The 24,471-nt window shown below is 36.3% G+C and overlaps 5 protein-coding genes across 7 annotated transcripts; 1 reads left to right on the top strand and 4 right to left on the bottom strand.

The window, feature by feature from the left end:
- Positions 1-2,852: 2,852 nt before the first annotated feature.
- LOC117637287 (tetraketide alpha-pyrone reductase 1-like) lies at positions 2,853-4,996 on the bottom strand. The gene is made up of 6 exons (XM_034372138.1): positions 4,750-4,996; positions 4,468-4,637; positions 4,012-4,206; positions 3,595-3,757; positions 3,327-3,519; positions 2,853-3,166 (listed from the first exon to the last, which is right to left on the bottom strand). Exons 1-6 carry the CDS (start codon positions 4,871-4,873, stop codon positions 3,028-3,030), a joined length of 984 nt encoding a protein of 327 aa, XP_034228029.1. The 5' UTR covers positions 4,874-4,996; the 3' UTR covers positions 2,853-3,027.
- Positions 4,997-9,165: 4,169 nt separating this feature from the next.
- On the top strand, positions 9,166-13,108 carry LOC117636588 (histone deacetylase 19). 2 transcript variants are annotated; one of them, XM_034371161.1, is made up of 8 exons: positions 9,166-9,338; positions 9,561-10,088; positions 10,203-10,643; positions 10,929-11,159; positions 11,763-11,833; positions 11,916-11,973; positions 12,602-12,673; positions 12,774-13,108. In XM_034371161.1, the coding sequence occupies exons 2-8, from the start codon at positions 9,561-9,563 to the stop codon at positions 12,858-12,860; spliced, it is 1,488 nt and encodes a 495-aa protein (XP_034227052.1). In that variant the 5' UTR covers positions 9,166-9,338; the 3' UTR covers positions 12,861-13,108. The 2 variants fall into 2 exon arrangements, with proteins under 2 accessions (XP_034227052.1, XP_034227053.1); XM_034371162.1 differs by having other exon boundaries at positions 9,182-9,338; positions 9,542-10,088.
- Positions 13,109-13,112: 4 nt separating this feature from the next.
- Positions 13,113-17,278, bottom strand: LOC117636587 (chloride channel protein CLC-e). Of its 2 annotated transcripts, XM_034371159.1 has the most exons (7): positions 16,821-17,278; positions 16,230-16,689; positions 15,939-16,142; positions 15,143-15,609; positions 14,093-14,659; positions 13,797-14,005; positions 13,113-13,628 (listed from the first exon to the last, which is right to left on the bottom strand). In XM_034371159.1, exons 1-7 carry the CDS (start codon positions 17,247-17,249, stop codon positions 13,595-13,597), a joined length of 2,370 nt encoding a protein of 789 aa, XP_034227050.1. In that variant the 5' UTR covers positions 17,250-17,278; the 3' UTR covers positions 13,113-13,594. The 2 variants fall into 2 exon arrangements, with proteins under 2 accessions (XP_034227050.1, XP_034227051.1); XM_034371160.1 differs by lacking the exon at positions 13,113-13,628 and having other exon boundaries at positions 13,825-13,974.
- A 668-nt stretch (positions 17,279-17,946) lies between these two features.
- Positions 17,947-19,769, bottom strand: LOC117638601 (UDP-rhamnose/UDP-galactose transporter 3-like). The gene is made up of 5 exons (XM_034373701.1): positions 19,634-19,769; positions 18,969-19,156; positions 18,619-18,819; positions 18,363-18,524; positions 17,947-18,261 (listed from the first exon to the last, which is right to left on the bottom strand). The coding sequence occupies exons 1-5, from the start codon at positions 19,767-19,769 to the stop codon at positions 17,947-17,949; spliced, it is 1,002 nt and encodes a 333-aa protein (XP_034229592.1).
- A 1,735-nt stretch (positions 19,770-21,504) lies between these two features.
- Positions 21,505-24,312, bottom strand: LOC117637185 (UDP-rhamnose/UDP-galactose transporter 2-like). Its single transcript, XM_034372018.1, has 5 exons — positions 23,703-24,312; positions 22,782-22,966; positions 22,493-22,693; positions 22,223-22,384; positions 21,505-22,141 (listed from the first exon to the last, which is right to left on the bottom strand). Exons 1-5 carry the CDS (start codon positions 23,827-23,829, stop codon positions 21,803-21,805), a joined length of 1,014 nt encoding a protein of 337 aa, XP_034227909.1. The 5' UTR covers positions 23,830-24,312; the 3' UTR covers positions 21,505-21,802.
- Positions 24,313-24,471: the final 159 nt, after the last annotated feature.

Genomic DNA, 24,471 nt, shown 5'->3' on the forward strand with positions numbered 1-24,471 from the left:
TCAGCACACTCTTTAGCTTCCAAGGTTGCTTCATTATTCGAAATGTCAGGACCTGTAACTATTGTTGAGATAGATTCATCATCTGTGTTTTTATCATAGTTGAGTATTGATTTTGAGTGGTATGGAGTTGTACGCTTCTATCGTACCTATTATGCAAATGAAATGATGTATTTGTTAACTTCTAGTAAGTGGTATGAATAGTTGTTATAATGTTCATACCCTGCAACTGCGTTTATTTCTATGACATAGTATTAACAATCTATGACATAGTATTAATAGATTTTCACTAACAAAGCATGCTCTATATTTTGCTCTATGTATAGTTGTGCACTTGAAGTTTATGATATGCATCATGTGATTTTTACTAGGAAGATAGTTCCATGACATAGTATTAACAGTGTTTTTTTTTTTTTTTTCCTTCTTGTAGAAGTATTTCCTTTTGCCTTTGCGATTGTTTCTAGTGAAACTGTGGACAATTAAATGTGGTTTCTGCAAAGGATATCGAATGTCTTGCTAGGCTTTTTTGGGTTTTTTAAATATAGTTTTTTGTATGAAATGGTAACTATGTACTTCTATAACATGATATTAACAATGTATTTCTATGATATGGTATTAACAATGTATTTGGGCTTGCTGAGCTTGTTTTGGATTTTTTGTTGGGCTTGTTTTAAGTTAATCAATGGCAGTCATGTAATTTATAGGAACTTCAACACTCATTTCTTATGTAGTAAATGGTTTTTGGATATATTTCTATAGTGCATTCCATGTGGAGGTTATTTATTTATTTTTTATTATATAATTTTAGCCCATATTTTGGGTATACTACTAAAGCTCCTTTTTTTTCTTTTTCTTTTTTTAATTTTTTAATTTTTATAAAATGATAGAGCCATTAAAAAACACCCCCAAAAAAAAGAAAAAAGGAGGGAAGGTTGAGACCCGAAGATCTTGATCCTCAACATATAATAAAGGGCCAACAGTTCCTAAATTCATGAAAAAAGCCCAGAAGATCCTTTTTCTATAAGGTGGCGGTTTTATCCCCACATTTATTTATTTATATTTAAAGTATGTAGTAGAATTAGTACTCATACAATCAGAAGGTTTATCGTCCATACCAGCAATTTATTTACAAACATTTTATAGCAATTTATTTTATGAATTAATTGTGCATTATGATGAGTTTTACAGCATGCACAGATCATGACCAAAAGTTCATTGATCCTCATCATACAACTACATCAGGACATAAAGATCCTTGATAATGATAATGATAATAATATGAGAGATGACAGTCTCTCTGGAACTATATTTGCCAAAAAAGTAATTGGACCTGAAGATCCTTGACATATAAACCAGGACCTGAAGCTCCTTGATAATGTAATGGTGTCGTACACATGAATAGTAAATATACTGGCAAATATATTATACATGAATAGTAACCATTTTGGGTGAACTGTTACTACATACAAAAAGGGACATGCAGTTCCTTAAACTCATAAAAAAGCAATTAAACAATAAACCAGAAGTTTCAACTATTTATTTTACATCAGTTGAATTATTGTCTTACTTTTATTATTGTATTTTATTTATTTCATTTCAGTATTATGTATGTATGGATAAGAAATTCAAAATATGACATGAAGTTCAAACATCTCAATTCTGTCCAAAACCAGAAGTTTTGAGAACATTTACATAAATGAAAATATGGAGTTCAAAGCACAATTATTAATTCATTATTGAATCCACATGTTTGAACCTAAAGCTTCGAATATATGAAACTAAATTTTCAGGAATATCATGAACCTGAAGTTCATTGGTTATGTGTGCTTATTTGGAATTTGAACCTGAAGTTCCATATATATGAGATAAATTTGCAAGAACCCGAAGTTCTGTAGACAAACATACAAATGTTTACATAGAATATGAAGTTCTATATTTTTGATATCATGATTAAGAAATTATAAGATCAAATTTACAAAGAACCTAAAGTTTCTTGGTCACTCATATGATTTCAAAAATGAACCAGAAGTTCATATGATTTAAAGATTCAGTGGATACTATATTCATATTAAAAAGGAGAAAAATTACATAATTAAGATTGCATCAGATGTTTAGTGCCTCAGAATTTAGGCATCTACGGGAGAATTTTTGAGTTCCTCATGTGTATTTTCTTCAGAAACCTGCAACACAAAATCAAGTTTCTCCAAATCTTTATTTATTTTCTCTAGACTTCTGATTTGTTGATCAGCATCACTAAGCATTCTTCGCAGTGTCATGACTTAAGACCTAAGTGCTTGAACTTCTTGGGATCTGGCCAGCAGCCGTTGTCCCAAATTGGTAATTGATGCAGCATACTGCATGCTAGCAATCAGAGAGTCATTGACAGCACCACTGTCTGTTCTCACTGCTAACAATATTTGCTCATGGAGAGCAGTATTCAAATCCAAATTATTTTGGGGATAGGAAGACATTTTTGGACAAAGGGTGTGGAAACGAACCCTTTAAGTAATGGCAGAAAGCAAGGAATTTACTCTACTGAGATGAATGAACTGTGCATTGTAAGCATCATATTTATTAAGAGGTAAACACCTGACAACCATCCTTATTATTTGAATTCGAGTTCCACAAAATCTATTCTCTCCTCTTAATCTTGTCGACCACGTTCAGGGATTCGATCCGACCTTTGAGATATTTTTATTTATGAAAAGATTCAGTTCTTATCGTTTTACTCTTTACTGAATTTACGGATTGTCTTATTGAGAATTTTGTCAAAATTAATCTGATTGATTTGAGACTAACGTGTGGTTTATATTGAAGCCACTTGTTTTCTATATTCAAAAGCAAGTTTTTATTTTCTAATTATTTTTGGAATTCAAACTTGGTATCTGTTCATCTACATGAAGTAAGAAAATTCTCAAGATAGTAAGCGCTACGCATTATCGAGGTGAGAAAATTCTCAAAACTTTATTGATAAAGTATTGATAACATGAACTCAAACTTTGCTGAAACACGATATTTGAGAGAGCGTAACTAGAGAGTAAGATGACCTTGCTCAACCAAAGAGGCAATACAATCATCAAACATCTCTTGGATAGTCTTGAACTTGAACCCTAGACTCTTCAACTTTGAGGTGTTCAAATCATACCTTGGCCTGCCTAGTTGCTCAAACCTGAAAATTCCCATGTACACATTAAACTTAATAACAGTTCGTAATCTTCTGTTTTCCATAAAATTATTTTGAATTTTTTACTTAATTTAATTCCCATGTAGACTAGCTAGCTCTCTATTTGTTGTTTTTACTACTTATATCTGGAGAAAAAAAATCAAACCTTTTGGGGATAGGTAAGGAAGGATATTGACTGGATAACAAGGAAGCCAACTCATTGTTGTCCAAAACTGTTGAGCTGCAAAGGTATCGACCATGAGCACTTTCATGCTCATAAACTGAGATGTGGCAAAGTGCAACATCATCAATGTGAACATATCCCATCCTTCCATGCCACTTGAACTTCTCTGTTTCCCCTGCTTTATTGTTCAAACAAATCGGCGCTTAACAATCATATAAACGGAATTAGTAGTTAAACCAAGAATGAGTACCTTTAAGCAGGCCAAGTACGTCTGATGCAGTAGAACATAAATCTGATGGCAGACAAGGTCCGATCACGAACGAGGGCAGAACAGTTACCAAATCAATCCCATTTTCTTTGCAGAAATCCCATGCCGCCTTCTCAGCTAAAATTTTCGATAAAGGGTACCAAATCTTTTGTAATAGGCAGCTTAATCAGTCACATGGATTACATATAATGTACATACCATAGCCAAATATGGAGCTTAAGTAATGTTCTAGCATAGATCATTATAGTTCTGCATTGCTTTGCTTTGCAGCTGTTATAGAATTAGATATAAAAAGAGCAGCATTCAAAGTTACTTTGAATTCAAAAAGGCCATAGGATTTGATGGGAATTTGGTGATGATCATGACAGAATTTAAACTTCAACAAGGACAGAATGCTACCTGAAGTGTCTCGCAGATTTCGACAGAGCTCCACGACGACTCATCCAGCTGTATATTGGAGTCGAAATCCTCATCTGGCCTCACCCTTACAGCTGAAGAAGATGAAGTTAGAACCACACGCCTTAGAGATGGATTTTTCTTGCACGAACGTAGCACATTCAATGTACCCTCAACAGCTGGTTCCAGGATTTCTGTCTGTGCACAGATGGCACATAATGATTACAACAATTCTCAATTTATGTAGAGTGGTATTAATTTTAGGCCAATTGTGATGACTTGCAAGATATTTTGTATGCAATTGCAATTTTGCTAGAACATCAATCTGAACAAATGATAAGGTGGATCTTTTGTTTGAATATATGATCCACATTGAGAATTTGGCAACATGGCATCCCAAATATGTGACAAGAAAAAGTTACCCTTAATTTTAAGGACATATAATATATTCAAACATGCCTTTGGATCAGATGAAGGTTTCAGTACAGGGGAAGCAGAGTGGAAGACACCATGGCACCCCAAGATTGCATCATCAAAGCTGCCTTCTTCCATTAAATCAGCCTTCACCAATCTGAGTCTTTCCCTAGCTCCTTCCAGCCTCCACAAATGCGCCAATTTCTTCTGGTTTCCTTTGAATGCATGCATAAACCAGATGACCATAGTCTTATGAAACAATATATAAATTTGTCCCATAAAAAGAATGCAATCTCTACTTCATGCAGATTTTAACTTGGGGGTTACCTGGGTCTCTAACAGTTCCGGTTACCTGATAGCCAGACAAGAGAAGTCGTTTAATAAGCCAAGATGCCAGAAAGCCAGAAGCCCCAGTAACGCAAACTTTGCCCGATTCAAGTTTCTGATCCATCCCTTTCAAATCAAGCAGTGCTTCAGTGCACAGAACCCCTTTGGCCACCAGGTTTTTATAAGAAATGTATACATGTAATAACTGTTGGGGGTTCCAAGAGTATGAATGGGAGAAGGTAAGCCATCCTACGCTTGTGGTCTAGTAAATCTTATTCTTTATGAAGTAAACAAAGTCAAAAGCAAAAATGTAATGGTTTAACCTTTAGCTGTGGTTAGAATTAGGCAAGTCAGGCAAAAGTGCTGAAGTCCCATGCCATTCTTGCATCACAAGCTCCACATTAATTCTGTGGTCTAAATTTTCTTGATCCCTCTCATACAATATAACAATGAATCAAAGAGAGCAATCACAGCTTATTTGGAGGCAAACACCACCCTAAAGGCCGACGAGGTTTAGCCCAGTGAAAAATGACCTTGATTTGCAAATTATAGGTCACATGTTCGAAAGTCCCCTCCTCCATAGTTTAGACTATCGTTTGTATTTATAAAAAAAAAAAACCACCCTAAAGATTGGCCAAAGTTACCTATTAACCAATGAAATTCTATGTAGTTTGAATGAGTGCCCTACTCTCCCTAAACTCCCCAACTAGTCATTAATGCCAAGGCTCTTTTCTGGAGAGAGGCTATAATGAGGAGTTTTAAGTGAGAATGCTATGGGAGGAGGCTATTTGAGGAGGCAAATCCTACCATTAAAACATTTAAAATGTTTAAGTGCCATAATTTTTTTACATTTGTTGATAGTGAAATTGACCTCCTCACTTTAAACTCCTCATTCTTCTCGACCCGGATTTCACATTTGTCCTCAAGATCGCGCTAAGGCACCAAACAAGGAAAAATAATTCTTGCTGACTATGAGATGAGTCCTCCACTTGTCTTTATCTTGATAGTTTATTACATGATTATATCTATAATATTATATATTCATATTGATCATAAAGACGTGCTGGAGGAGCTTGCGCTGCTGTGCAGATTCATCCACTTTGTTTATAAAATTATCGCTTCAGGGAGGATGCGTGATATCCTGCACAAATATCAATTATAAATATATATATTACTCTATTGCATCTTGGTGGTGATCAGGATTCAGAACCCACCCAAAAAAAAAAAATTGTGAAAAAGCTTTCTGCAGCTTTTAACGACCTCCAGAAGCTTTCTCGCCATACTTCTGGTATCATGATAATATATAATCTTAATTTATATAAGGCCCACGTCAAATTCTGTGGGTAATGACAATATACTATTATAATAATAAGTTATATAGTTTTTACTTATAGATATATATAATTTATAAATGTGTATATATATAAAAAAAACTAGAACCACGTTTACTTCTATCCATATATATATATATATATATATTTATGACTGACATTCATATGAATAAACATGCCCATTACTGATACGTAAACATGTCCTCAATGGAATTTTTTTTTTATGATGGAGCTATGAAAAAAACCCACACACACAAAAGGGAGGAGGTTGAGATCCGAAGATCTTGATCCTCAGTATATAATAAAGGACATTAGTCCCTAAAATTCATGAAAAAAAAAGCCAAAAGATCCTTTTTCTATTAGGTGGCAGTTTAACCTCACATTTATTTATTTATTTAAAGTATGCAGTAAAATTAGTACATATACAAGTATATTTATTTTTATTTAAAATATGGTGCGGATTTTTCGTCTATACCAGCAATTTATTTACAAGCAATTTATAGCAATTCATTTTATGAATTAATTGTGCATTATGATAACTTTTATAGTATACACTCAGGACCAGAAGTTCTTTGATCCTCATCATACATTTACATCAGGACCTGAAGATCCTTGATGATGGTAATGATAATAATATGAGAGATGTCAGTCTCTCTGTGACTATATTTGCGAAAAAATAATTGGACCTGAAGATCCTTGACATATAAACCAGGATCTGAAGCTCCTTGATAATGTAATAGTGTCGTACACATGAATAGTAAATATACTGGCAAAATATTATACATGACTAGTAACCATTTGGGGTGAACCGTTACTACATACAAAAAGGGACCTGCAGTTCCTTAAACTCATAAAAGAGCAATTAAATGATAAACCAGAAGTTTCAACTATTTATTTTACATCAATTTAATTATTGTCTTACTTTTATTATTGAATTTTATTTATTTCATTTCAGTATTTTATATATATGGATCAAAAATTCAAAATATGACATGAAGTACAAACATCTCAGTTATGATGTTTAATTATGTGTAATCCAAAACCAGAAGTTTTGAGAACATTTACATAAATGTAAATATGGAGTTCAAAGCACATTATTAATTCATTATTGAATCCACATGTTCGAACCTGAAGCTTCGAATATATGAAACTAAAATTTCAGGAATATCATGAACTTGAAGTTCATTGGTTATGTGTGCTTTTTTGGAATTTGAACCTGAAGTTCTATATATATGAGATAAATTTGCAAGAACCCGAAGTTCTGTAGACAAACATACAAAATGTTTACATAGAATATGAAGTTCTATCTTTTTGATATCATGATTAAGAAATTATAAGATCAGTTTACAACGAACCTGAACTTTCTTGATCACTCATATTATTTCAAAAATAAACTAGACGTTCATATGATTTAAAAATTCAGTGGATACTATATTCATATTATTATGGAGAATTGTGACTTGCAATTCTATATTACAAAGGAGAAAAATTACATAATCAAGATTGCAGCAGATGTTTAATGCCTCAGAATTTAGGCATCTACAGGAGAATTTTTGTGTTCCTCATGTGTATTTTCTTCATAAACTTGCAACACATAAACAAGTTCCTCCAAATCTTTATTTATTTTCTCAAGTCTTCTGATTTGTTGATCAGCATCACTAAGCATTCTTCGCAGTGTTATGACTTGAGATCTAAGTGCTTGAACTTCTTGGGATCTGGCCAGCAACCGTTGTCCCAAATTAGTAATTGATGCAGCATACTGCATGCTAGCAACCAAAGAGTCATTGACAGCACCACTGTCTGATCTCACTGCTAACAATATTTGCTCCTAAGGAGCAGTATTCAAATCCAAATTATTCGAATTCGTGTTCCACAAAACCTATTCTCTCCACTTAGCGTAACTATTTTTTTTCATTTCTAAAATTTTGCAAAGGAAACTTCATTAAAGAAATGGACCCTACAACACAGAGGCCCAAAATACAGAAACAAACTAAAGCCCAAAATCAAAGAGAGAGAAAAAAAAATTGTCAAAACCAAGTTTTTATTTTCTAGTTATTTTTGGAATTCAAACTTAGTACCTCTTCATCTACATGAAGTGAGAAAATTCTCAAGATAGTAAGCGTCACGTACAATTTGGAATCGATCAGAGGTGAGAAAATTCTCAAAACTTTACTGATAAAGTATTGATAATATGAACTCGAGCTTTGCCGAAACACGATATTTGAGAGAGCGTAACTAGACTAATTGAGTAAGATGACCTTGCTCCACCAAAGAGGCAATACAATCATCAAACATCTCTTGGATAGTCTTGAACTTGAACCCCTAGACTCTTCAACTTTGAGGTGTTCAAATCATACCTTGGCCTGCCTAGTTGCTCAAACCTGAAAATTCCCATGTACACATTAAACTTAATAACAGTTAATAATCTTATGTTTTCCAGAAATTTATTTTGAATCTTTTACTTAATTTAATTCCCATGTAGACTAGCTAGCTATCTATTTGTTGTTTTTACTACTTACATTTGGGTCTTAGGTTCGAAACTCCTTTCCCTATAATTTAGACTATCGCTTGTAATAAAAACAAAAACATAAAAACAAACAAAACCGCCATAAAGATTGGCCAAAGTTACCTATTAACCAATGGAATTCTATGTGGTACTCCCCAACTGGTCAAGTCTATGGGTTTCACATTTGTCCTCAAGACCGCGATCATCAACCCAAGAAGGAATTTCAAGCCTCATTGCTCTAAAACGCCGGGTTCGTATTTTCTAGGTCCATTGCTCGCTGAAATGCAGTCCATTGATTTATTGGGCCGGACACTTCGAAAGACCTTTTCTTTCTTTGTTTTTCACTGGAAAAGTCGTTTTCTATTAATATAATATGGAAAAGCCATATTTAAAAAATAATAATAATTAATTTCCTTGAAAAGAAACATGAAAAGGAACAACTAAGAGTAATAAGATATAAGCTAGATTTTCAAAGAAAATCTAAAAATTCTAACTCACCCTCTTCTATTTACCAACATATGAAAAGTACAAATATTAGAACCCAAAAAATAATAATATTTATTTTCAATTGCAAGTAAACTCTTTGATAGAAGGCTAGAAGAAGCATCTCCAAACTTCCTACTCCATTTGGTTTAGAGCACTTTAAATACAAGAAGACCAACAACCTACGAATTTAGGAGGAGGGAACAACAAAGAACAAACAGAAGCACTTCTTCCTGTTCTGTCTTTGCAGCGCTCAAAACATCAACCAGGTACTCTCTCTCTCTCTCTCTCTCTCTCTCTCAAATTCAGTTTAAACCAAGCTATCTCCTTTTCGTGTTATATAAAGCATATATAAGTAAACAAATTTTATAAAAGCAAAATTAATTTCGTTTGATACCCTACCCGCCGATTTAAAAACCCACAACCCAAAAAACCAATCTGAGAAAAAGCTCTGATATTTGGCTGAAAAAAGCTCTGGGTTTTGGCTGAAGATGGACACCGGCGGCAACTCTTTAGCATCGGGTCCAGACGGAGTGAAGAGAAAGGTGAGTTATTTCTACGACCCAGAAGTGGGAAATTACTATTATGGCCAAGGGCACCCGATGAAGCCTCACCGGATTCGCATGACCCATGCCCTTCTCGCCCACTACGGTCTTCTGCAACATATGCAGGTCCTCAAACCCTACCCGGCCCGAGACCGGGACCTCTGCCGCTTCCACGCCGACGATTACGTTTCGTTTCTCCGAAACATCACCCCCGAAACGCAGCAGGACCAGCTGAGGCAACTCAAGCGGTTCAATGTGGGTGAGGACTGCCCCGTCTTTGATGGGTTGTATTCGTTTTGCCAGACTTATGCTGGTGGCTCTGTTGGTGGTGCTGTGAAACTCAACCATGGCTTCTGTGATATTTCTATCAATTGGGCTGGTGGTTTGCACCATGCTAAGAAGTGTGAGGCTTCTGGGTTTTGCTATGTCAATGATATTGTGCTTGCAATCTTGGAGCTTCTTAAGCTGCATGAGGTTAGTTTATCCGATTTCATAGTCTAAAGGTTTTGACTTTTTTCGTGTTGGGTTAGTTTTGTTTCGTAGAATTCTGAAATGGGTTATTGAAAGTGTTGATGTTTTGCCAAACAGCGTGTTTTGTATGTGGACATTGATATTCACCATGGAGATGGTGTTGAAGAGGCGTTTTACACGACGGACAGGGTAATGACGGTTTCCTTTCATAAGTTTGGGGATTATTTCCCAGGCACAGGAGACATTCGCGATATTGGGTACGGGAAAGGGAAGTATTACTCCCTTAATGTTCCGTTGGACGATGGGATTGATGATGAGAGCTACCATTACTTGTTCAAGCCCATCATTGGGAAGGTGATGGAAATTTTTAGGCCTGGTGCTGTTGTTCTCCAGTGTGGTGCTGATTCTTTATCCGGGGACAGGCTTGGCTGCTTCAACCTTTCCATCAAAGGTCATGCCGAGTGTGTTAGATATATGAGATCCTTCAATGTCCCACTCTTGCTTCTAGGTGGCGGTGGCTATACTATTCGGAACGTTGCTCGTTGCTGGTGCTACGAGGTACTCTTCTTGTATTTTGTTTTATTTATTAAGGTTTCCAAACTATTCCATGTGACGTGATTATGCTGAACATACAACATGGTTTTTAACATGTGAGTAATAATTTCTTACCAGAGAGTATGTCGTGTTATGTGATTGAATAATATGCCTGTAGTCTTGGAGATGATTACTCTTTTACACATGGCCGTTGGTGTAACATCTCTAATATTCGGCACAGTTTATTTATTTTTAACTCTTGAGTCTTGACTGAATACTTTTGATCTGAATTTGTGGTTTGTAAAACAGACGGGAGTTGCACTTGGAGCAGAAATTGAGGACAAAATGCCACAGCATGAGTATTATGAGTATTTTGGCCCAGATTATACTCTTCATGTTGCCCCTAGTAACATGGAAAATAAGAATTCTCATGTGTTACTGGAAGAAATACGGTCTAAGCTTCTTGAAAACCTCTCCAGGCTTCAGCATGCACCCAGTGTCCAATTTCATGAAAGACCTCCTGATACTGAGCTTCCAGAGGTACTTTTGTGCAACAAATTTTTTTTTTTGGGGAATTAATTCCATTTTCCATCTTCTATATTCGTCAAAACTTAATAGTCATCTTATTGAAACATATTCTTCTGTATTGATTTGTTTGACTTATCATAGCAAATTATTGTTCTTTGTTCTTATTTTACATGATACAGCTAAGTGAATGAGGGTTTCATTTGTGTAATGTCTAAATAAGTAGCTTATAATAGAAAAATGTTCTCCAGCTTAAAATCACAGAACAAGCTGGAACTGGTGCCCCTGTTGACTCCAAAGAGAAATTCATCCTAAGCAGAAGACTCCAAAATTATTCTTTTCTTAATGGCCATCAAGCAGACATTTTGACATTAATATATTTTCCCTCTCCTTCCTCTAATGCGACAGTTGCTTAAGTGATAGAATACTTGATGACCCAAAGGAAAAAGTTGTGTATCTAAACTGCCGCAAAGCTCCCATCTTTCTTACTATTCTTCAATCTTTGTATAATGAATGTAGCTTGCTAGTTTACATCAATCTAATTTGAGTTGTTATCTAGTTAATACTTTTATAGGCTTGTAATCAGTATTTGAATTTTTTTTGTTAAAACTCTTGTAGGCGGATGATGATCAGGATGACGGAGACGAAAGGTGGGATGCGGATTCTGATATGGATGTTGATGATGAACGGTATTTTAATTTCTTCTCTTAATTTACTATCATTATCTTGCACTTTCATCTTTGCAATATTCTGATTTATGGTTTTATACAGTAAGCCGTTATCAAGCAGAGTAAAGAAAGAGATCGTTGAAACTGAGGTTAAGGATCTGGTATGCTACAAATCATCTCACAAACGTTTTTGTAAATTGGGTGCAGAAGCATATAAACTATAATTCAGTGAAATCGAGCAATCGATTCATTTGTCTAGTCTTGAATATTCTTATGCATAGTAAATTGTGCTCATTGTCTTTGATGACGGACAAGTGGCTAGACTTTTCACTCATGGCAAAGAAACATGAGGAAATCTTGTCTCTTAGTAGTGTTTCTTTTTCTTCCCTTTATTATCCTGTTTCCGATATGATGTTATGTGAAGCCTACACTGGATTAGTACCGTTCCCTTTTTATCTTTTTTGAATGAGAAGCATGACTGTTCAAGATGGCGTAGCATGACAATATGTTTCCTTTTCTGTTTATGCTTATATGTTTATGTCCTGCACGTAGCAAGACTATGTTCTTGTGATGTGCTCATATCATTTGTTGTGCTACATTTCAAACTTTACATATGCATGTGGCTTATATCCTCTTGCATGACAACGTATGTCATATTCGTTCTGCATTTGTACTCAATAAATGATGGGATTGTAGATTCACAACATTGAACAGTTTAGATCCTATTTGTTGTGTTTATTTGCCTCAACAATTTGTATTTCTGGTTGGCATGGTGTACCGGGGAGCCAGAAAGGAAGCACAGAGAATGCTAGAGGCTCAGGCTATGATCCAGCAGTAGAAGAGATTACAACAGGCGCAAAGGTGAAGTTAAACACACAAGTCCACAGACAAAAGCAGGACACACTTGATTTAAAAATGCTTATGAACTAATGGTTTTTCCTGTCGGCATTGATATTTGCAGGCTTTGGATATGGGCTCTGGGTCTGCGGATGAACCGAGTGTGAAGGTTGAACAAGAGACTCTGAATAAGCCTGCTGATCAGATATAAACGTTATCATGACCAATTTTCTTTTTTTCGTCAATTATCATGAGCAAAGTCATTCTAACTTTAGGCTTGATTTATGGATGAGTCCAGATTAGGGTAGCAATTGGAAATGAACTTGTATCCAAATTTGGCCTCTTGTACTTGTAGATGCATTTTTAAATATTGAATTGAGAGGAAGGCATGGAACAGCAATCGTATTATTGTACCATAAAACCATATTTATGTCAAGAAATGCCGTTCAATTACCTTTACTCAAAAAGAATTTTCACTTTTTATTGACAATGGGAGTGATATAACTAACGCCTGAGTGCCAAGAAGAAAACCTGAATAACATGTACGTTATTGGAACAAAGCCAGTAAGTCTTAAATTACAAGGCAAACTGGTAAACGGGAAAATCCAATTTTGACAGTCTGTTCCAATGAATTGGTTTTTCTTCTCATGAATATTTTCACTAGTATTTCCATCAGTTGTATGTAAATTTTTAGGGGTCCAGTCAGTACAACCTGACTGATCTTAGATTTCCGACTTCGAGCCCTTTTCAGCGGCTGAGTAGCAAACGAAAGACTATGTTGAGTGTGGCATGGGGCGGTCGAAGGCAGCAATCTGAGACTCACCTGAGTTGTATCTGTCCAGGCTATGTTGGAGAGTCCTGAGACTCTATTACTAAAGACTGAAAGATAAATATGATGTCAGGTATTCTGGTTTATCAACAAATCAAGCCATCCAGTATTGGTTACTACCAGCCAAGGGATTCTCTGGTTGCTAGAGCTCTGCAACCACCAAAGGAAAAAAAACAAGTACAAAATCAGAAAATTAGCAAACTAATGAGAATTTCTATGTCAAACTTTGAGTTTAATGCAATCCTCCATACACAATTAGTAATGCAAAACTGAAGCAAATAACTGAGAGTCTATAACGGCAAAGAAAAATGTTGGTACCTGCAAGTGAGACTGATGCATTCTCTGTCTAAAAGGCCAACTAGGTGCCCTCTGTGATCTTGAACATGCTCTGTAACAACTGGAATTTGATTCATTCCATACCTATTCATAATATTCTGAGCTGAAAGTAGATTCATACTGGGTGTAGCAGTCCATGGTACTTGGCATACTTCCCCATCTGAAGAACACATTTCAGATACTATAAGCTCCTGTAACAGTACAACCAGTCATTCAAGCTCACAGGGCCACAAAAACATAAAAATTAGCAGTAGTTCAGCAAGACAATAATCCATTACCTTGGGTCTCTGTCTTCTTGATTGTGCATATTTATTGCTGTACTCTTGAATGTCTTTAAGTGTCAGTAAACCAATTAGAATATGATCATTATCAACAATCATAGCACAGGGCTGCTTCTCTGCAAGCATGAGAGTCACTGCTTCTGTAAGCAAAGTGTCCTTTAAAACAGTCACATATCTCGTCCTCATGGCTTCAGAAACGAATATTCTCTTTTCCAACTTTTCAGTGTCAATATTAGAATCATCTATACAGAGTGAACTTTCAATTTCACAAAGGTCACTCGCGTTAGACGTCCTTTCAGTGAAAGCATTACTAGAAGATAGCCCACTTGCACTAGGGGAAGGTACTTCAGGTTGTTGAAAGCTACTAGTTTTTCCCTGATTGAGTTTCTTACTCTTCCAGCTATCTTTTTTTCTCCTTGTCTGTCCAGATGTGATCCATGAAGATAATCCCACAGCTCCAAGTAGCGGAAGAACAATTCGATAATCTTGTGTCAATTCGAAAAGCAGCAGAACTGACGTAAGGGGTACCTGACAGACTCCTGAAAGAGTAGCAGCCATTCCAACCTGTAAAAGGAACCGCTCCAATGGTCAACCACAACCTGATTTTGACTACCCGTTATAGCTTCAAATTTCAGCAGAGAATTCCAAACAGAGAAATAATATATTCACACAGAAAGTTAGGCTTTTCTGTCTTAATTATTACATAGTATTACAATGAAAAGTTATCTCATGTACCGTCCATGTCAATTTTCAAAACCATTTGACAATTCAGAACCAACTAGACGACTGACTTTAACCTTCTAATAAAAAAGCAGGACACACAAAACCTACTGCTGCAAAGAAAAAGGTTTTTGTCCCTGAAGCCGATGGCTAATATTGTAGGTTTCTAGTTAACTACATAAAGTGACCTCCTAATTCGAATGTGATTTTTGTTCTCAGAAATATCAAAACAGAATTCATATACAAAAAATATGAAATGCGAGTTGACCATTGCCAGAAATTTGAAGGCAGACTATCTTCTAGATACAAAAGTGGCATAAAGCATACCAGGCCATATGCTTGCGGTGATGCTACTTCCAGTATGGAGAGATGAAGTATAGGATTGGACTGATCAACTGCAGAACTGATGAGTTTCCCATATGCCATTCCTGTTGCTGCACCAATAAAAAGTGATGGAGCATAGTAGCCACCCACTAATCCAGACGCCCGGCACAAAGAGGTTGCACCTATCTTGACCACTACCAGCTGAAGCAATAGATCAGCTGAGAGGCCTTTCACAAGTGGTCGAGATTCCAGCAAAATGTCAACATTCTCAAAACCCCAGTAAAGAATTTCAGGATATGCCAATGCTATAAGCCCGACTGCTAAGCCACCCAGTATAGGGAACAAAAATCTTGGTACGCCAATAGTCTTGTGAAGATTGTCAACAAATACCAACATGTACGATGTGCACTTTGATAAGGTTAGCGAAACCAAGCCGCATAGGACACCCAGCAAGAGATATAGCGGAAGCTCTGAAAATGATTTGAATACGTCTCACTGTTAAAACCGCACCTTTTAAATAATAACTTGAACATCTACCTCTAGATATACTAAAGGTATGCCTGAAAAAATTCATCCCAGTATAGTGAATAACCTAGTGTTGTAACAAATAATAGGGTAAACTCACAAACCATATTTGGAAAAGGAAAATCACATTACTAGGAACAAGAAATACTCATAGATTATGTAATAATGAAATAGTCAGCAGAAGAAATTATTCAAATCAAAAGCACCATCACTCGAGGGTGCAGAAATTTATCTATAACATTTTCAAGAGTTAAACAGATAATCGATAGTATACCAGTAGGTGAGCGGAAGTCATAGTATGGGACCTTAAAGGCTGGCTCAGAGCCAAGACCAACTTCTGTAACTACAGAAGCTATCACAGCACTAAGTATGACCATAGAAGTGGTATTTGTTAGTGAAATAGATGAGGAATCTGATGGTGATGGCCAAAGGACTGACTCAACGGCAAAGAAACAACCAGAAACAGCAGCATTAAACCCTGAAAAAAGACAGAAGAACAATTACATTGAGAGCAAACATATATTAATAACTGGCAGCATGGGGAAACATAAAAACGAATACCCACCAGAAGCAATTCCAGCAGCTGATCCAGCGGCCACAAGAGAGAGGCTTCTTTGTGAACTTTTACCAAATACAGCACCAACACCCTTTGCTATAGAAGTTCCAATCTCAACACTAGGACCTTCAGGACCTAATGAATTCCCAGTCCCCAGTGTGACACCAGCAGCAACTGCCTTGAGAAATGGACGCGATGCAGCCTTGAGACTATGAAAAACCGAAATGGGCATTCCCATTTTCACCAACAAACTTTCTTTTTCTTCCTCTTCTTGCTCATTGCCATTGTTATTATCTTCTGAACCATCATCCAGAGCACCTCGAAGCACATTTAACATGGCAACGATCAAACCCCCAGAAGCTGGAACCAGAATCACTCGCTTCCACATATCTCCCATTGGCTCCTCTCTGAGCCACGACGCTCCTCGTTGTGGTATCCCATCCCAGAACACATCACGTATCTCATGAACCTTAACATTCATATCAAAATCTCAGATAAAGCTTAAAACTTTGCAATCTCAGATAAAGCTCAAAACTTTGTAAGCAAGCAAGCATGAAAAGCAAAAAAGCAAAAAAGGGTAATGGGTAAACAAAAACATACAGCGTAATTGAAGAGCACGACACCAATTCCAGTGAGCAGACCCACTAAGCTCGACGACAACACTATTGTCCAGTTCCCACGGCCGCGGCCTTGGGCTATCTTTTCTTCTTCATCTTCATCTTCTTCTTCGTCATCATCGTCTTGTTGTTGTTGCTGTTGTTGGGATTGTTGATTTTGAGGGAGGGAGAGAGGAGGTCTGAGAGTGAGAGCTCTGCCATTTTTGCTACGCCTTCTGGTTCTAGTGTTTGCTGTGTAGGCAACAGTTCCAGCATTTCTGCTGTTGCTGCTGATTTTGGTGTTTGATGAAGGAGAGAATAGAAGGAAGGTTTTTCTCAGCGATGGTGAAGATGGAGGAGGGGAGGCCAGGGGACACAAATGGCAATGAAACTGGGTGTTGGGGAAACGCCATATACAGTCCAAACCTCCCATTAGCTAGACAGGGGAGCTAGCTAGCTGTTCAGCCCAAGCACAATAACAGATGGATAAACCTCTCATAAAATAAATTATTATTCTTAGAAAATAATATTCTTCTCACTTTTTATATTAAAAACAACGTTTTTGTTTGATTTATGTGCTAATATTATTTTTATTGTGGTGATTTTACTGATTTTACTCTTTTATGTTAGAAAAATAATTAAATAGGAAAATAAATATACTTTTGAATAACTAATAGTCATATTTTTCTTCATAACATTGACAGATGTTTTAAATTCGAATATTTATGTTGCGACTTAATTTTGGGTCTGATATCGGTTTTGTTACTCATCCAATAACCAACTGCCGAAAAAAAGAAAGCTGGGTTCTTTTCATAAGTAGAATTTAGAAAATATCCAACTGTCACTCATCCAAATATCGGCTACAAATGGAGAAAACCATTGTGCTTCTTTCCTCAAGAATACAATGAATATAAATATATACAAATATTTACAACCATCAATAACCAATTCAGCCTAAAACATCATAGTTTTTACAGTCTGCCCAAAATCAGTAGAGAAACACACAACATTTGCTTAAAATAAATAGAATTAGCTGATTAAAAGCCTGTGCTTATCTCATTTCCTGTCATGGCAAAGAATGAAAGGTAAATAGTCCCATAAAATAATTTTTGCCCTCAGCAAATGGAAACCTATATGGAAGTCAATGGTTTCATAACTTCTCCTGACATTTTGTCTTTTGTTTTACGGTGGCTCTTGGAATTAGTAGCTTCTTTCTCAGCTTCCACAGCCCAAGTGTAAGCTATCATGCCCATAGCAGCAAGAGCCATCCCAAGAAAGTTTTTAAGGCTGAGCTTTGAATCAAAGAGTAGCCACGCCAATGTCATGACACATATGGTTTTCATGTGGCCTAAAACCTGGAATGAGGATGCTGAGAACCGCCCGATGCAGAGGTACAGGCTGACTTTGCAAAACACTGCTATTGAGCATGAAAGTAGCAAGAAAATCTGCAAACACATTCACAAAAGCACTTTTAAAGATTAAAGATCAGATGTGCTGCAAATGAAACTTAAGGGAAAAAAACATAAGAAGCATCGGCTTGACTTACAAATGCACCGGAAGAGAACTTATAATTTGATAGAAGTTTGCCGGTGAGATAGAAATCGATGAATGGACAAAGAAAAAGAAGGGAGAGAGCTTGCATTGGAGTTGTCCTAGTGAGCAATTCAAAAGACCCTATTGAGTATTTCTTCTGTAAAGACCCTATTAACTGTTCCTCAAAGGAAAAAAAAACCAAGTTAGTGTCACATTCTTAGTAAACTAATAATCCAAATGGAGGAGGAATTTGAATAATTAATACACACAATTTGGTGTAAGGATGTACACAAGACAGCCACACAAGCACAGAGGAAACCTTTAGCATTAACTTTCACATCAGTCACTGTACAGATACTCACACCTACAACCACCATTACCACAGCCATCTTGGCCCTCCTTGAAAATTGTTTTCCATGAAGAATCCATTCCATCACACATACAACAGGCACCATGCTTAACCTAGATATCTGCATCATAATACCGATTGCCAATTACAATTAGAATCTCCGATAATTAATAATGGCTTACAATCGTCCATGCGCGTGTGAACAATTGTCTTTAGCATTCGCCTATACCAATTAAGAAGGTGTAATTTAGGACCAAAAATAATATGCACCTGAAAAAATCCGGGAGAGTTTAGTATGAGGCTGAAGTTCATCGCAATGATTGAGGCATTGGCTACAATTGAGAACAGAATAAGCTCCCACAGAGGAATTACATGCGTTGATGCAGAGTAACCAACGGCATTTGACACCAAACACACCAATGCGGTCAGAGAATAGTGGAAGCTAGACAACGTTGTAGCTGCAAAGAATACACCAACATCAATTGCAGCAAACCATTTTAATTACCAAAAGACTCAATCATGTTTATCACATAATAGCAAAAAAAAAAAAAAATAAGTAAGTCATCTTATAAAATGGTGTTTTGTAGTCCACTTGTACTGCGGCCATTGGTGATCCTCATTGAGTAGTGTTACATTATGCGCCGATGTTTACTTGTTACATCAATTATTATGATCGGTTGTCAAATAACACATCATTTTAATTTGATTAGCTGATTATAGGGTTCAAAATGTTGCAATAACTTCTTATAGACCTCTCCATGCACATGTAATATGATGATGTGAACCACCAGAGGGATCAATCAAAGTGCATTTGTTGTACCAAAAAGAAAGCTATAGCATAATTAAACAATGAAGCTATTTAAAGGTTTTATAATCATGTTGTAGGACACTAACTCATTCCATGTTGTTAAAGAAGAAGAGGATGTGGAACCGACCAAAGGCGAAGGCAAAGCCTTGAGGGGACATGAGCTGCCTGTTGGCCATGATAATCCCCACCGAGCTCACAACGGTCATGCTCCATGCTCCTACATTACATACTGTAAATGGCGATTTTCTCTCCTTGATCTCCATTTAAACTTGATTGCCAAGCTGATTATCCACCACTCAAGATGTTTAATTTTTTTTAATTTACTTTTAGTGCAGCACTTCTCACTTAATGACCTCCCTCAGGGCCCAAGTGGAGTAGGGTTTGAGTTTTTATAACAAGGACAGGCAAAACATGCACTATAAATCATGAAAAGGGAAGGCTGGCATATGATATTGCCTGCAGGCTTCATATTGCTTTCTTTCGCTTTTGCTGTCTCCCTCTCAGCAACCAGCATGTTACTCTCACTCATCTCCTAATAATTATTAAATATTACATGTTAATGATCATGAATCAAATTTAAGTACAATTGGGATAGGGATTATTAAAACCCCTTGTTGACATTTATTTGTCCACCTTTTCACTATGGAGAATCTCATCACACAAAAAACAAAAACAAAAACAAACAATATGCAGAGTAATATTTGTGTTACATAATCCCTTATTATTGTGTTTAGATATGGTCAGTTTTTCTTGTCAGTAATATAACATGTTATATTCACACACTATGATTATTAGGACCTCAGATTATATCGAATAACGTAAAACATGTGGTTACGATTTACAGTTTAACAACATAGTATGTCGAGATATCTGATAAGAAATCATTCCTATTCTTTTTGGATACCTTTATCTCTTAAAAGCTTCCTTCTCAATCTCTCATCAATTCATACCTTTCTCTCTGTGCACGTTTTTATCTCTTTTTAGAAGTTGACAAATCTAAAATCTAAACTTGCTATCCACTTCATCATTGTCTCTTTCTACCCTGTTGATTGAAAAAGGAATGTAACTCTAGCCTTACTTGTTCTCCATTGCAACTTTTCAGTGCATGAATCTAGTACATTTCTTGTAAAAGGTTGAAGTAATTGGATTAGATATCATAATCAAATTTCTATTTTTAATTACTCTTTCTCTGAGATTAGGTTAAGCAAGCAAGAAACTGCAAGTTGCAAAGTTGTTTTTCTAATGAACAGCATGAAAGAAATACATACACTTACCGCAGTACCTTATCAAGTTCCTCTGTCTTTTCTCGGATCAAGCTAAGAGCCCATGCAGAGTGTTGCAGAGGATAGAGATAGTGTTTCTTTCTTGCAATATTCTCTCACCAATAATGGTGATTTCACAACTAAATGAGCATCCAGAAAGGGACACCATCAGTGCAGATGAAATGGGCAATTCCCATTTTCACAAATAAGCTTTTCTACTCGACACCAAAACATGTCATGGATACAAACGGCATGTAACTTTGATTTGTACACCACATTACATTTCTCTTAAATCTATTTATTTAAATGACTTCCACATGGATTTATCTTCTTATCTTTTTTGTGTTTATTAAGAGATGTGATGAACAGCGTGACTACAAGCGCAAAGTGATTTTGAAAAGAAAAAAAAGCCGCAAAGTGATTTTGACAAAGTGATAAAATAATAACAGTGAGACTCTTTTATTTGTTTATTGATTTATTTGTTACTTTTAGACCAATAAAGAATTTAGACAGCTGAGTGTCATGCAAATTTCATAACTAATTGGACACTGACCAGTGACGAACTCATGTTAAAGGGCGAAGACTGGCAAGTGCAAAATTGATTAGGTCAGTTTTCATCTTTAAGTTGGCTGAAATATTATATTGTCAGTGGCAAAGCCCCCAGTATCTTCACAGAATCAACTTGTTTGGTGAACGAGAAAATGTGGGAAAAGGGAGGGAAATGGTTTTGCTAAAGTGAAAAAAGAAATAAAGCATTCATTAATTGAACTTTTTCTCAGTACTGATACTGAAATGCATATACAAGTATTCTACAACCATCAACAACTGGTTCAGCCTAAACTTCATTATTAATTCCTTTCAGACAAAATAAATAGAGACCAAAAATCGAGCATATTTCGTGAAAAAATAGAATCAGATGCGGAAAGCCTGTGCCGAATGAACAGATGAATGCCAAAACCTGTGCTTATCTCATATCTTGCTGGGGCATGGAATGAAGGTAAAACAAAATGAGTCCAATAATGGTGAGTCTACACTTAAGACTCACGAAGCTCCGCGTCGTTTGATGGACTCTCTGTCATTCCCTCCTTCAATGGTTTCAGATCGTCTTCTGACAGACTGTCTCTTGTAATAGGGAGGGTCTTGGGTTGCTCCACAGCCCAACTGTATACTACCATGCCAAGAACAGCAAGAGCCATTCCAAGCAAGTTTTTCAGTGTGAGCTCCGAATCAAAGAGTAGCCACCCCAACGTCAGGATACACACTGTTTTCATGTGACCTAAAACCTGGAATGAGACAGCTGAGAAGCGTCCGATGCAGAGGTACTGGCTGATGTTGCAGAAAACTGCTAAGGAGCAGGAGAGTAGTATGAAAAACTGCATTCCACAAAAGCTTCATTAGAATTTTGTTTCTACAAACTCAGAAATTGCAGATTAATATGCATAAGAAGCACTTACAAGTGCACTAGAAGACAACTTATACTCCAATAGAACTTTTCCAGTAAGATAATAATCGAAGAACGGACCAAAAACAAGAAGGGAGAGAGCTTGTATTGGAGCTGTCTTGCTGAGCAATTCAAAAGAGCCTATCGAATACTTCTTCTGCAAGGAACCTATTGACTGTTCCTCAAACAACAAGAATGTTGTCAACCATTATTTCAAGGTTTTTATGCCTACCCTCAGATTCATAGTATAAATAATTTATGAGAAAAATTAAGTAGTGCTCACAATTTGTTGCAAGGATGTACACAAGATAGCCACACAAGCACAGAGGAAACCTTTGGCATTAACTTTCACGTCAGTCACTGTACATATTCCCACACCTACAACCACCACTCCCACAGCCAACTTGACTTCCCTTGCAAAATGTTTTCCATGAAGAATCCATTCCAGCACACATACCACGGGAATCATGCTCAACTTCGATATCTACACGATAATACCATAGAACAAGGTCTGAACTCAGATGGCAACTCTGCCTCAAGCAAAATGGTTAGGCTATTAAAATGTTATTCACCTGATAAAATCCAACAGAGTTAAGCATGAGGCTCAAGTTCATCCCAGTGATTGAGGCATTGGCTACAAGTGAGAACCAAACAAGTTCCCACAAAGGAACATGCTTTGAAGCAGAGTAGCCAGTGGCATTTGACACCAAACCAACCAATGCAGTAACAGAAAAATGGAAGCCAGTCAAAGTTGTAGCTGGAGTAAAAAAATACACTTTCATCAGTTGCAGGAAATCAATTTACCAAAGAATTCAGTTTATGTGTGTGTTGTGACATAGGCATGCTCTTGCAAACGAGAGAAACTCTCGTGAAACGGGTATAACAGTTTTTGCCCCCCTGCCAAAAATACAATGACACATACGATAACTTTTCCACGTTACAAGTAAGTTTTTTTGCTTGCAAACGCCTTTAATGAGATCACCATATGCATCAGGTCATAATCCAAGCCCAATTATGTTGAATTTTAATTTCTTTTGAAATGTAGCTTAGATCTACAGGCAATGATGACAGGTCCAAAAAAGGGCTATACGCATGACAGAAAATTCCATGAGTGGCAAATAATGGTCCAAGCGCACATGGGATATTATTATGTTGGAATCTAGTTGAATTTTGGCTCTTTGTGTCAGAAACAACAAATTAAAAATACATTTAAAAAAACAAAAAAAAATATGGCATCTGCAAGAATGCAACTTTACCCCAATTCAGGTCATAAAATTAGACAAAACAGACGAAAATGAACTCAGGAAATTAGAGAGGAACCCAATATTCAGGGTTGAAAACGGAACCCAAAATTCATAACAAAGCAAAATACTTTAAACCCATCAATGGTGAGAAGAAGTGAATATGAATTATGAAAAAAAGATGTCTACTTCAGATCTGAAATTAAAAGAAAACACAGCACAGTTAAAACAAGAAGAAGAAGAGGAACTTACCAAAGCCAAAGCCAAAGCCATGGGGGGACATGAGCTGCTTGTTGGCCATGATAATTCCCACAGAGCTCACAATATTCATGCCCCACGCTCCTACATCAGACACTGAAGACTTCTTCTTCTCCTCCATTTTTTACAAATTCCAAGCCAATCAACCAGAGCAGACAGCGTGCCAAGGCTCTGCAGATTTGGGTGGAATTTCTCGAAGGCGTTTAACGAATACAAAACAAAAACGCATGAATTCTTTGATCAATAATATGTTACTCTTCCATAATCACACATAGTAAAAGTTATATTGGGATCTCGAAAAGGGTCTGAAGTGGAAGGGAAAAAGAAAATTAATTGATTTTGCATACAGAGGAGGAAAGAACTTGTAATTTCCTTTTTCTTAGCAAAAATTTTAAAAATAAAAATAAAAATTCAATCTCTGTAATAATATTAGGTCTTGAAAACTTTTGGGCCTAATTGGGAATCATTTCATGTCATGTTTCTAGGTTTACCTAACCCGATCGTGGAGTTTTTTTTATTTTTTTTTTATTTTTAAATTTTATGTATCTCAAGTTTGTGGACCGCACAATCACTTGTTTGGTGTTTCCGAATTGTTTTATAGTTAACAGTTAGGTTTTATTTATTTATTTATCAAAGTTATAATATATTAAACTGAACCTAATCGTAACTCATTACCTCTACGTTGCTAATCTCAAGTATTAGTGGTTACACATGAACAACATGCATTCATATTTTACGCCCGTAATTACAAAACTTATTGTCT

Source organism: Prunus dulcis, chromosome 8 (genome assembly GCF_902201215.1).
Source record: "Prunus dulcis chromosome 8, ALMONDv2, whole genome shotgun sequence".
In the NCBI taxonomy this organism is placed as follows: Eukaryota; Viridiplantae; Streptophyta; class Magnoliopsida; order Rosales; family Rosaceae; genus Prunus; species Prunus dulcis.